The sequence below is a fragment of the Callithrix jacchus genome, chromosome 6, assembly GCF_049354715.1.
Source record: "Callithrix jacchus isolate 240 chromosome 6, calJac240_pri, whole genome shotgun sequence".
Classification (NCBI taxonomy): domain Eukaryota; kingdom Metazoa; phylum Chordata; class Mammalia; order Primates; family Cebidae; genus Callithrix; species Callithrix jacchus.
Window position 1 is genome coordinate 163,012,034 of NC_133507.1, and position 13,222 is coordinate 163,025,255.

The 13,222-nt window shown below is 57.0% G+C and overlaps 1 protein-coding gene across 5 annotated transcripts in view; it reads left to right on the forward strand.

The window, feature by feature from the left end:
* The first annotated feature begins 665 nt into the window (after positions 1-665).
* D2HGDH (D-2-hydroxyglutarate dehydrogenase) overlaps positions 666-13,222 on the forward strand; it is a 33,035-nt gene continuing 20,478 nt past the window's right edge. For 4 of the 5 annotated variants that reach the window (XM_078329017.1, XM_008999836.5, XM_078329016.1 and 1 more), the window contains exons 1-6: positions 666-780; positions 1,165-1,558; positions 5,800-5,857; positions 7,158-7,297; positions 8,083-8,276; positions 9,226-9,394. In XM_078329017.1, the coding sequence (XP_078185143.1) occupies positions 1,243-1,558; positions 5,800-5,857; positions 7,158-7,297; positions 8,083-8,276; positions 9,226-9,394 (877 nt within the window). In that variant the 5' untranslated portion in view covers positions 666-780; positions 1,165-1,242. The remainder of the gene's footprint in view (positions 781-1,164; positions 1,559-5,799; positions 5,858-7,157; positions 7,298-8,082; positions 8,277-9,225; positions 9,395-13,222) is intronic. The other variant, XM_017973879.4, reaches the window with a different exon arrangement.

Here is a 13,222-nt window from a genome sequence, read left to right on the forward strand (position 1 = left end):
GCTGTCTCAAAAAAGCCCACAAAAGAAGCAAGTGCTGGCGGCGCCCCGGCAGGGGCCAGCCCTCCTCCCGACAGCAGGTCCTGTCCATCAGGAGCCCCCAGGCATGCAAAGGGTTTGGGGGCACGGAGGCAAGAAAACACCTGCAGGACGCAGCTGCCCCCTAAGCTCAGGCTGGGGACCAGGAGGAAGGGATGGTCCGCGCAGGCGCTGGGGGAGGCCGCCGGGGAAAGGGGAGCACTGGCACTGGGCTCCGCCTCGAAGGAGCGGGCGGCTCCCAGGTCCCGAGGCCGAACCCTCGCCCCGGGCTTCGTTCCGGAGAACGCTCCGTCTGCTGCTTGGGCGTCTAGGGCTGCGCCCGGCCTAGTTCCTTCCCTGACTGCAGGGAGTCGGGGCGCCGAAGGCCCTTAGGGAACGCAGGACGAGGGCGTGGCCGCTGACCCTCCGATGCCAGTCGGGGCGGGGCTGGACGGTGGGCGGGGCCTGCTAGACGCACGGGGCGGGGCTGGATGGTGGGCGGGGTCTGTTAAATAGACGGGGCGGGGCTGGACGGCAGCCGGAGCCTATTAGGCGCAAGGGGCGGGGCTGGACGACGGGCGGGGCCTGCTAGACGCACGGGGCGGGGTTGGGCGGCGGGCGGGGCCTGCTAGACGCACGGGGCGGGGCTTGGACGGCGTGGCGAGGCCGACAGTGTGAAGGTTCGGCGTCGCCCGGTTCACTCCGGCTCTGCGGCTAGTGGCCTGCGGCGGGCGCTGCGGGTTGGAGCGGCGGCCGTGGCCGCGGGTGCGTGCGCGCGGCCGTCCGGGGTGCTGAGTCCGAGGGTCCCGGGCTGCCGTTCCACGGCGAGTTGGGTGCGCGGGGCGCGAGCTCCGGCGGCGTCCGGCAGTCAGTGTCTTGCCGGGGCGGCGCGGGGGGAGCGGGCTGCGGCTAGTCACGTGACCGCGCGGGCGTGCGCGCGTCCGCGGGTTCCTGGGCGGAGTCCTGGAGAGGTCGCTCCGAGTCCGCGTGTCGCTAAGTCCGGGCTGGCGGCGGGGCCTTACCGCTCGCGGGGGCCGGTGCTGGGAGCCTTCGCTTCGCTGCTGCCCGGCCCTTTTCTCTGCTGCTGCAAAAGTTTTCGACTTGTAGCAAAACGTTCATGAAACATGAAATTCCCTTGGCCACTTCCAGGCGCGCAGCCAGCGGCTCCCGGCCCTTCCCCGCCGGACCCTCGCCCGGAAGAAGCCCGAGGCCTCCGTCCCAGCAGCGATGCTGCCCCGGCGGCCGCTCGCGTGGCTCGCGTGGGTTTTCCGGGGTCCCCCGGGACCGCGCGGGGCCTGCGCCCCCGGAGCCGCGGGTTCTTGGGGTAGGCGGGTTGGTCCCCTGCCCCGTAGGGGCTGCTGCACCGCCCCCGGGACCCCCGAGGTGCCGCTGACCCAGGAACGCTACCCCGTGCGGCGCCTGCCGTTCTCCACGGTGTCTGAGCAGGACCTGGCCGCCTTTGAGCGGATCGTGCCCGGCGGGGTCGTCACGGACCCGGAGGCGCTTCGGGCTCCCAACGTAGACTGGCTGCGGACGCTGCGAGGTGGGTGAGGCTCGGGGAGCCTTGGCGGGGCCGCGCCCCTGCTCCCCTGCGCCTTCCCGTGGAGGCTTCAGAGCGGGCTGAGAACACGCTGGGTGGGGGCGCCGGCCCCGGCTGCGCTGACAGGGGCGTGTGTATCGCCACAGGCTGCTGGAAAAATTGACCACGAACGAGGCGCTTGGAACAACCCAAATTTCCGGGGTCAGTGGCTCTGCCTGCAATCTCAGCAGCCCCGGAGGCTGAAGCCAGGAGCTGGAGACAAGCCTGGACAACATAGTCAGGCCCCTCTCCCCCCCACCGTCTCTAAAAATTAAAATAATAAATAAGTAAAATGAGCCCCCCCAGGACTAAAAAGAACAAAGTAAAAAAGTTATTCCATCCCAGGAGTCCAAGTTTGCAGTGGACTTATCTCAGCACTGCGTTCCTGCCTGGGCAACAGAGCAAGACCCCATTTCTAAAACAAAGCAGACCCCCCCTCCGCCCCCACAACCCCAGAAGTTTATTATCTCAGCTCTGGAGGCGAAAAGCGTGAAATCAAGGTGTCACAGTCTGCGCTTCCTCCAAAGCCTCCAGGGGAGTTCCTTCCTGCTGCTTCCAGCTCCTGGTGGCCCCAGCCTCTGCCTTGGTTTTCAGACGGGCTCCTCCTCCCCTCCAGTTGTCTTTTATAATAGCGTTTGTCATTGGATGATCCACCCCAATCCAGGATGACCTCATCTCAGTGCTGTCAATTCAATTACATCCGTTTTTCCTTTTTTTCTTTTTGAGATTTTCTCTTGTTGCCCAGGCTGGAGTGCAATGCCGTGATCTCAGCTCACTGCAACCTCTAGCTCCCGGGTTCAAGTGATTCTCCTCCCAAGTAACTGGGATTACAGGCGCCCACCGCCATGCCTAGCTAATCTTTGTATTTTTAGTAGACGAGGTTTCACCATGTTGGCCACGCTGGTCTCGAACTCCGGACCTCAGGCGATCCACCCACCTTGGCCTCCTAAAGTGCTGGGATTACAGGTGTGAGCCACCTCGCCAGCCAGACCGTTTTTTTTCAAATAAGGTCCCATTCACAGGTCATGGGGTTGGGAAGCCAGCGTATCTTTATGGAGCCCACTAGGTAAGATGCAGGGCTCCTGGCCGGCCATGGCCTGCTCCTCTCCTCCCACTGCGCCCCTGCACACTGGCATACAAGTGTGTGCACGAGTGAGGGACCTCTTAGCCTCCGGGGCTGGCACTTCCTTTTGGTAACAGTGCCCAGTTTTCTCTTATTGAGACAGAGTGTATCCCTGTCACTCAGGCTGGAGAATCGCCTATTGTCGGGGGCTTGATGCTTGACATGGGGGCTCCTGAGGGTGGGGCCGGCCCGGCGTAGGAGCGAGCTGCTGCTCTGGGTGGCTGGAGTCCCAGGCATCCCGGACTGCTGTGGGTTGGCAGCCGTAGACAAGTGCAGACAAAAGGGCACGGCTGCGCCTCTGCCCAGCTTTACCATGGGAGATGGCACACAGATGTGGCTGTGGACTGTCATTTGCTGACCCTCTTGTAGGTAGGTAGTACCGGGAGGAGCTGGGGAAAGGAGCTGATGGACAGAGGTGGGGGCAGGGACCCCCGGAGGGGTGGGAGTGGTGCGGCTGTCTGGTGGGACCTGGAGAAGGCTGTGGAGTAAGGCAGGTGCTTTCCACACCCCAGGTCAGTGGTGTCCCCATGAGGGAGAGGGGCCAGCAGCCCCCAGAAAACTGCAGGCATGCAAAGACAAATGAAACAGGCTTGGGTGGGAAGGCACAGAAGCCACAAGACAGTTGGAAGACAGCTGCTCTGGGAATTCCTGGCATTTTTGGAGTTGAGCAGGTGGAGGGGTCTCCTGTGGCTCCCTGGTGGATGTGACTCTGGGTAGTTTTTGATTGTCACACACTGGGGGGGTGCTCTGCGCACTGTGGGTGCAGGCCGAGGGTGCCCCGTGTGTGGGGATAGGAGGGATGATCACCAGTGTGCCGCCAGCCCCTTCCCCTGGACGCACTTCAGATCTGGGCGTTTCCTGTCACCTCTGGTGGCTCTGCCCCTTTGGCCCCTCCCTCTGTGAGACTCCCATTGTTAACACGGGGCCACTGGGAGGGAGCCCTCCTTTTTCCTGTTAGGAGGTAGACATCACAGGAGTGGGAAATCCTCTCCTCATTCTGTGTCAGGGATGCGGACTGGCCTTCATTCTGGGAGGAGAGAGGGGTGCACTCCCGTGTGTGTTGAGAGCCCTGCCACAGGCGCTTCACAATGCCTGAGTTGAAAGCTGTGCCACAAGTCCTGAGGCTCCTGAGCCCACTTGCGGAAAGGGACGCTGTAAGCACAGGTGCCAGAGTTCCCTCAGGTGCTGCGCTGAAGCATCGGGCCAAGGTCCGGGTGCCAGCAGGACCTTCCACAAAAATTGCTCGTTTGATGAAAGAGAAATCAGTGGCTTTCCAATCAGAAAAGTAAGGTGGACGCCACAGCCTGGTTCTCAGAGCTCCTGAAGAGTGGGAATGGGCACCTTTGAGTGCACCTCTGCTTCTCTGAGCCCGTGTCACCTGGGAAAGTCATCTCAAGGAAACCCAAAGGCAGAAATGCCCGCTCACTTGGGGCAGCAGTGGTTAGCAACCCCAGGCAGTTAACTTAGAAGGCTCCCACCACTCACATCCGTGCATTGGGTAAATAAGGCAGCCCAGAGTTACAGCCCAGTTACAAATGAGAAATCGCAAGCCCACACTGTGAATCAGCAGCTACATAAACATGTCAGTAGGAGTGAGGGGAAAGCCCTCTTTTGTGGCAGCGGCAGCTAAGAAGCCGGACGCAGTGGCTCATGCCTGCAACCCCTGTCTTTAGGGAGGCTGAGGTGGGTGGATTGCTTGAGGCCATGAGTTCAAGACTAACCTGGGCAACATGACAAAACTGTTTTTTTTTTTTTTTGAGACGGAGTTTTGCTGTTGTTACCCAGACTGGAGTGCAATGACACAATCTCGGCTCACTGCAACCTCTGCCTCCTGGGTTCAAGCAGTTCTCCTGCCTCAGCCTCCCGAATAGCTGGGGCTACAGGCGTGCACCCCCATGCCCAGCTAATTTTTGTATTTTTAGTAGAGACGGGGTTTCACCATGTTGACCAGGATGGTCTTGATCTCTTGACCTCGTGATCTACCCGCCTCGGCCTCCCAAAGTGTGGGATTATAGGCGTGAGCCACTGCGCCCGGCCTGATGAAACTGTTTTTACTAAAAATACCAAAATTAGCCAGGAGTCCTAGCTACTTGGGAGGCTGAGGTGGGAGGATCACTTGAGCCCTGGAGGTTGAGGCTGCAGTGAGCTGTGATTGTGTCACTTTACTTCAGCCTGGGTGACAGAGTGAGACTGTGTCTCAAAAGAAAAAGGAAATGTAGGTGGATGGATAGATTTAGGAAAATCAGTTGGCAACCGTCCTAGTAACTGATTCAGTCCAAGATAATCAAAGATGCTCAAATGAATGGGTGAGGCTTGAGGAGCAACACGATGTCCATGTGGTGTCAAGCATCTGCTTGTGAGGTGTGAATGCCTCACGAAAGGAAGTGTGGGAGCCTGCCACAGACACCCCCTTACCATGGACCAAGCGCTTGCCACAAGGGGGTGGGCAGCCTCGGAGCCGCCAGTGCCTGGCCTGTGGGACGCTTGTTCATGGGGCCCAGCTTCACCCACCTCCACACTCTGTGCCCAATACCCGCCCACCACGTCCCATGCGGGACCTACTTTTGGTTTTTCTGACACGAAGATCTTATTCTATTGCCCAGGCTGAAGTGCTGTATTGTGATCATAGCTCATTGCAGCCTTGACCTGGGCTTGGGTGATTCTCTCACCTCAGCTTCCCAAATAAAATCACTCTCTTGGGGCTGGGCATGGTGGCTCATACCTGTAATCCCAGCACTTTGGGAGGCTGAGGCAGGTGGATCACCTGAGGTTAGGAGTTCGAGACCAGCCTGGCCAATATGGTGAAATGTTGTCTTTACTCAAAATACAAAAACTAACCAGGTGTGGTGGCACACACCTGTAATCCCAGCTACTCGGGAGGCTGACGCAGTAGAATCGCTTGAACCCAGGAGACAGAGGTTGCAGTGAGCCGAGATTGCACCACTGCACTCCTGCCTGGGCATCACAGCAAGACTCTGTCTCCCCCCCCAAGAAAAAAAGCTTACTCTCTGGGGTGAGGGGTCACTAGTCTTATCTGCAGCTTCCCCCCACGTTGTCTCATGGGGTCTCTTTGCTGTCACAGGCTGTAGCAAGGTACTGCTGAGGCCACGGACGTCAGAGGAGGTGTCCAGCATCCTCAGGTAAGGTGGCCCCACGCCCTTCTGTACTGTTGCTGGTCGTTTCCTCATGGAGCCTGTGGGCAGCTGGGTGACGCGTGCGAAGCCAGCCATGACATCTTGGTTTGTGTGTGTGTGTGTCTGTTCTGTGGTTAAGTGCTGTCTTGCTGCATCTGTGGTGTGTAATCATTTCCCCCCATTGGGCAATGCCCATACCCGTTTCTTGGCGCTGTTTGTAACAGCAAAGATCCTCCCGTGTGAATACACTACAGGGTTGCCCACTGAGCTGGTCTCCAGGTTTCCATGACTGTAGACAGGTGCTTTGGGGCAGTTTGCACCCACTCTGTTGGACTCCATCCCTGGGCCTGCTCCCTCCAGGGTTTATTTCACGTACATGGCAGATTCCTCTCCCCAGGGCAGAGAGCTTTGGTTTCTTCAAACCCCTACCCGTCGGGTGTGCTCAAGGCTTTGGGGCTTTGCAAAGGTGAAGACTGGTTGGGAGTGAGGTATCCTTGGGCACATGTCTTTGGGATGATGGGCCAAGGATGAGGAGATGCAGGCAGGGTTTAGGGGGGTGGGGGCAGTGCAGTCAGGGAGCCCTGAGCTGGACCCTCTGTGAGCACAGTATGAAGGGGGAGGATGGCAGCGGGGCACATAAGACATTCTGTCCTTTGAGGGGAGCCTTGTAGGACATTTGAATCAGGGCCTCCCCTGCATCTCCCTGTGGCCTCCCATCTCCTCCACGAGGGCCTCTATCTCCTCCATGAGGGCCTATAACTCCTCCATGAGAGCCTCCACGAGGGCCTCTGTCTCCTTTATGAGGGCCTCCATCTCCTCCGTGAGGGCTTCCGTCTCCTCCATGAGGGCCTCCGTCTCTTCCACGAGGGCCTCCATCTCCTCCATGAGGGCCTTCATGAGGGCCTATATCTCCTCCATGAGAGCCTCCGTCTCCTCCACAAGGGCCTCCATCTCCATGAGGGCCTCCATGAGGGCCTATATGTCCTCCATGAGAGCCTATATCTCCTCCATGAGGGCCTCCACCAGGGCCTCCAACTCCTCCACAGGGGCCTCTGTGTCCTCCATGAGGGCCTCCACTAGGGCCTCCATCTCCTCCCTGAGGGCCTCCGCTCTGTCTCCCATCACGGCTTTCAGGTTGGCATCTCTCTTTCCTCACACATGAGGCATGTGTGAGCCCCCGCCGAGGCTGTGGGCAGTGCAGGGTGATCAGGATTTGGGGTCAGGCACTGGTCCTGCGGCATGTCCTTGAGGATGGCGGCGTGGGGGTGGGGACAGAGCCCCAACACCCCTGACGTCCTCATTCCAGGTACTGCCACGAGAGGAACCTGGCTGTGAACCCACAGGGGGGCAACACAGGCATGGTGGGCGGCAGCGTCCCTGTGTTTGACGAGATCATCCTCTCCACTGCCCTCATGAACCGGGTCCTCAGCTTCCACAGCGTGTCCGGTAAGCCTGTGCCATCCTTGGGGTGCTGGCTGGAGTTTTTCCTTGCCAGTTTCTGCAACTGTGCTGTGCTTGGGTGGGCAGATGAGTCAGGGGTGGGGCTGGGGAAAGAACCAGTGTCTGTAGCCTGGGCGTCAGCCCCACCTCCCCCAGCTCCTCCAGATGTGCCTGCTATGGGGTCACTTGGATGACGTATGCTGAGGGATTATTGCTCTGGTCCCTTCCGGCTCTAGCCACTCTGGAGCATGTGTGGTGCAGAGAGTGGCAGGTGTGAGGGGACCCTGTGCTGCTGTGGCGAGGCAGAACGCGGTCGTCAGGGTCCTGCCCTGGGGCTCTCCCGCAGCGCCGGCTCCAGGTGCTGGTCACTTTCTCTGGTCAGGCCCCTGACACTGTAGGGTGCTGAGCAGCATCCCTGGCCTCTGCCCACGAGGTGCCCGCAGCACCCCCAACCCAGAGTGTCTGCACACGTTGTCCCACGTGCCCTGGGGCAGCATCAGCCCCAGCTGAGAAGCTTCACAGCAGTCTCCCCTCTTCCACTCCTTTCCCTGAGTGTGTAGGTGTGGGAAGTTTTTCTCTCTTCATCTTGTCCATTTTCCTTTTGTATCCCTGTAATCATCAAGGTCCCTTTAGGTCTGATTTCTCCTTGGGCCAGCGATGTGGGGGCGCCTCTTCTCCTTGGCCCTGGTGCTGAGGCTGATGTGCTGTATGGGTGGCTTGAGTTTGCAGGACAGGCAGGGATGGGACCCAGCAATCCTCAGGTACCTCAACAGCCTGGTTGCTCTCTGCAGGAATTCTGGTTTGCCAGGCGGGCTGCATCCTGGAGGAGCTGAGCCGGTATGTGGAGGAGCGGGACTTCATTATGCCGCTGGACTTAGGAGCCAAGGGCAGCTGCCACATTGGGGGAAACGTGGCGACCAACGCTGGGGGCCTGCGGTTTCTTCGATACGGCTCTCTGCACGGGACTGTGCTAGGCCTGGAAGTGGTGAGCTGGGGCAGCAGCTTGGTGCAGAGCTTGCCACGGGGTGTCCTGTGACGGCCCTCGTGGGCCCAGGTGGCGGCGGAGGTGAATGGGGCTCCTCAGGGGATGGGCGGTCTTGGTTCCTGGCCCTGGGCCCCTCAGGGATGTGCGGGGTACACAGCCCCCCACCCTAAGGGAGGCCTGGTCCTGCCCTGCCCTGCCCTTCCACGGTGATTATGCACCCTTTGCCTCTCGGCCACACGGAAAGGATGCGGTTACGGGGGGACCCGCCCCAGCAGTGGGCTTCCAGGGGCCAGGAGTGAAGGAGGACTCACTCCTGAAACTTCCAGTTTCGTGTCCTCCCATTGCCTGCTGTTCCTCCAGGGCCCCTCCGTTTCCTCACACCCTCACCAGTCGAGTGTCATGGGCAGAGTGCTCCGTCCTGTTTACCCAGGTGGACGAGGCAAACGCAAAACCATGCTTTGTTTTCATCCAGTAGATTATGAAGTCCCAGTAGCTTTTTTTCTGGCCAGTCACTGATTATCTGTGTTGTAAGTGACTTTCTTGCACTCGTGAGCTGCATAAGCCTCCGTCTCATAGGACCAGCACTCAGGACTTGGAGAGGCCTGCAGCTCCAGAGCTTTGATGCCTTATGGCTGGGGGTCCGGAGGTGGTGGGTCCTGGGCTGGGTGGTTCTCTGTGTTCTCTGGTGGTGGGTCCTGGGCTGGTTGGTTCTGTGCGTTCTCCATGCTCCACCCCCAGAGAGCCTCCCCACTGCCCCACAGGTGTGCCCCTGCTTTGGGCAGCGAGCTCCTGTGTGTGGAGGGGGTCTCACTCCTACAGGAGGAAAGTCCATCCTTCAGCCTCTTGGTATGACCTTAGGCTGTTGCACACATGACTCCTGGCCCCAGAGATGACCGAGGTCTCGTCAGGAGGCTAGCAGGTGGATGAACGTGCTTCTCTTGTCCCCCAGGTGCTGGCCGACGGCACAGTCCTGGACTGCCTGACCTCCCTGAGGAAGGACAACACGGGCTATGACCTGAAGCAGCTGTTCATCGGGTCGGAGGGCACTTTGGGGGTCATCACTGCAGTGTCCATCCTGTGTCCACCCAAGCCCAGGGCTGTGAACGTGGCTTTCCTTGGTGGGCTTCTTGGAGTTGTGCCTTGAGACAGGGGGCTGGGCTCGAGTGCTCTGACAAAGTCTCTGCTGGTGTGAGTGAGGGGATGGAGGGAGCCCTCACAGGAGTCAGTTCCCGTGTGTCCCCTGATTTCTCTGCTTCCAAAGGAATCAGGAGTCCAGGACCCCACCCCACTGGTGGTCATGGGTAAAGGTCTGGAGTGAGGCCTCTCCCTGTCTCTGGTCCCAGCACACTTTATTCCATAACAAAACTGGGGTTTGTGTCCTCTCCCTCACCCCACTGTGTTGGTTAAGTAGGTTGTGGGATGTGCTGTCATTTGATCTAAGTTTAGGACACCACTCTTAGTTGCCGTGGGGATCAAGAATTCCCTCCCGTAAGTGGGGGGCTTCTCCAGTCAGCCCCGATGGCGGAGGTCTCAGCAGACCTGCTTGCTGCTGTGTCTCCACGGGCCTGCTTCCCTCACGGCTGGCTGGAATAGGAGCTCACAGCCACATCTGCAGTTCTCCCTGGATCTACCTTCCTCTTCTTTCTTGCCTTCATTTGAATGGGGCGGGTTTATCCAGCATTTCCTCCTGCAGAAGTTCAGAAGCTGCACAGCCCAGCTGTCTTTGTGTGAGGGTGGCTGCAGTGCAGCAGGTCTAACTCATCAACTCCAAGTTCAGTGTCTTGACCTGCCAGGAGATGGGGCAGCCTCAGAGCCTCCTGTGACTCTGTTTCTTCCCTCAGTCACTTACGTCTTCTTGTGAGGTGCTTTCGTTCTATATTTTAAACAGTCTCACCAGGATGATGATTTTATGGCCACTTTCTCTGCTCTTCACTGTCTTCCATCCAGTCTTCTGTTGGGGATGACGTTGCAAACATATCTTCATTCATTTCCTGCAGTAGAGGTCTGCTGGTGACCACTTCCTCACTTCCTTGTTTCACCCTCATTCTGGAAGGCTGTTTTCTGCAGGCACGTGGCTCCAGGCTGGCATTTGTTTTCTTTCATCCCTCTGGATATGCCAACCCTGTGTCCTCTGGCCTCCTTGCTGTTGGGAACTTTGCTGCCGGTAACTGCTGCTCTGAAGGGATTCTGCCTCTCTCCCAGCCCAGCTTGGGAGAGATCATTCTTTTTGATCTTCTGAAGTTTTCAGTGGTGTGCGTGTATACGTTCTTTTTCATCTCTTTGGAATTACTGAATTTTTTAAACCTGTGGCTTGGTGTCTTTTACCAGTTCTAGAGATTCATAGCCACTGTTGCTGCAGATACTGCCTGTGTTTTCCTCTCTTTTTGGGACAGTGATTCCGGATAGAAATTCTCAGTCTGTCTTCCGTGTCTCCTGATCTCCTCTCCATATTCTCATCATTGCATCTCTGTGCTGCGTTCTGTGCTATTTCTTCTCATCTGCCTTCCAGTTCATGAACGCCCCCTTCAGCTGTGTTTTATATGCTGCTGAACCCCTCCAGGGATGGTTCCTTACATACGTCAAGTTTTAAATTTTGATTATGAAAGCTTTTTATTTCTAGAAGTTTTGTTATGTTTTTCAAATCTGCAATGTTACTTTTTATGTTTTTTTTTTCCCTGAGACGGAGTTTCGCTCTCGTCGCCCGGGCTGGAGTGCAGTGGTGCAATCTTGGCTCACTGCAACCGCTGCCTCCTGAGTTTAAGCAATTCTCCTGCCTCAGCCTCCCGAGTAGCTGAAATTACAGGCATGCGCCACCACGCCCGGCTAATTTTGTATTTTTAGTAGAGACGGGGTTTCACCATGTTGATCAGGCTGGTCTCAGACTCCCAACCTCAGATGATCTGCCTGCCTCAGCCTCCCAGAGTGCTGGGATTGCACCGCGCCCAGCCTGTAGTTTTCTATTCTAGGTATTCTCAAGCTCATCATTTGTATCTTTAAACATAGTTTGACACCTGTAATCCCAGCACTTTGGGAGGCCGAGCCTGGCAGATCACTTGAGGTCAGGAGTTTGAGACCAGCCTGGCCAACACGGTGAAACCCCGTCTCTACTAAAAATACAAAAATTAGCTGGGCGTGGTGGTAGGTGCCTGTAATCCCAGCTACTTGGGAGGTGGAGGCAGGAGAATCACTTGAACCTGGGAGGCGGGGAGGTTGCAGTGAGCTGAGATCATGCCATTGCATTCCATCCTGGGCAACAGAGCTAGACACTGTCTCAAAAAAAAAAAAAAAACCCAACAGCAAAAACCCAGTTTTTTTTTAGAGAGAAGGTCTCACTCTTGCCCAAGCTGGAGCACGGTGGTTTGATCATAGCTCACTGCAGCCTTGACCTCCTGGGCTCGAGCATCCTCTTGGGTAGCTGGGATCACAGGTGCGCACCACCATGCCTAGGTAAAACAATTAAAAGCAATCTCTGTGTAGAAACAGGGTCTCGTTACATTGCCTAGGCTGCTCTTGAACTCCTGGGCTCAAGTGATCTGACCACCTTGGCCTCTTAAAGTGTGGGGGTTATGGGTGTCAGCCTGAGCCACTGCTCCCTGCCTGTGTGGACTGCTTTTAGTGCCGGTTGCTTCTGCTGGTTCATGCTCATGGCTCCTTACTTTCTTGTGTGCGTGGCTGTCTACGTCAGTGTGTAGCTCATTATGTTTGCAGAATTCTTTGTCGGGGCTCCTAGATGCCGAGGCTGAGACACCTTCCTCTGGAGAGGCTTTGCTTTTGCTTTTGCTACGTGGCTTTGAGTCTGTGCAGCCTGGGAGTGACCAAGTTCACAGGATGAAATTCTCTGAGCCTCCCAGGCAGTAAGTCAATGTAGGGCTGATCCATGGCCATGATTTATCAGGAGTTTTTTTTTTTTTTTTTTAATTACATTCTTCTTTTTTTTGAGACAGAGTTTCGCTCGTTACCCAGGCTGGAGTGCAATGGCACCATCTCGGCTCACTGCAACCTCCGCCTCCTGGGTTCACGCAATTCTCCTGCCTCAGCCTCCCGAGTAGCTGGGATTACAGGCACGCGCCACCATGCCCAGCTAATTTTTTGTATTTTTAGTAGAGATGGGGTTTCACCATGTTGACCAGGATGGTCTCGATCTCTTGACCTTGTGATCCACCCGCCTTGGCCTCCCAAAGTGCTGGAATACATTATTGTTTTGTATTTTTTTGAGACAAGGTCTCACTGTCACCCAGGCTGGAGTGCAGTGGTGCAGTCATGTCTCACTATAGCCTTGACCTCCTGTGCTCTAGGGATCTTCCTGCCTCAGCCTCCCACGTAGCTGGGACCAGGTGTGTATCACCATGCCTGACTACATTAAAATTTTTTTTTTTGTAGAGATAGGGTCTCCAGTGATGCCCAGGCTAGTCTTGAATTCTTGAGCTCAAACAATCCTCCTACCTTAGCCTCCCAAAGTGCTGGGGCTACAGGCATGAGTGCCTGCACCAGGCTCCATTCTGCTTTTGTCTCATTCTGTTCAGCGACTTCCCCTGCAGTCTTCAGGGTGAGCTGGTTGGGCAGACTTGCTTCTGGCCCTGACTCCTAGTATGTGGCCCTGTGGGGGTCTCCTGGATTCCTCAGCCTGGGTGGTTGAGAAGCTTGAAGCCAAACCTGCTGGTGGCGCAAGGGCTGTTGGCCAACCGCGGCCTGGGCTTGGTGCTGCTCAGCCCCTGATCAGGCCGGGCTCTTCGCTCTTGATGCTCTTCATTGTTTTTTGAGTTAGAGTCTCCCTCTTACTGCCCAGGCTGGAATGTCGTGGTGCGCTCTTGCCTCACAGAAACCTCTGCCTTCTGGTTCAAGTGATTGTCCTGCCTCAGCCTCCTGAGTAGCTGGAATTACAGGCGCCTGACACCACGCCCGGCCAATTTTTGTAGTTTTAGTTGAGACAGGGTTTCACCATGTTC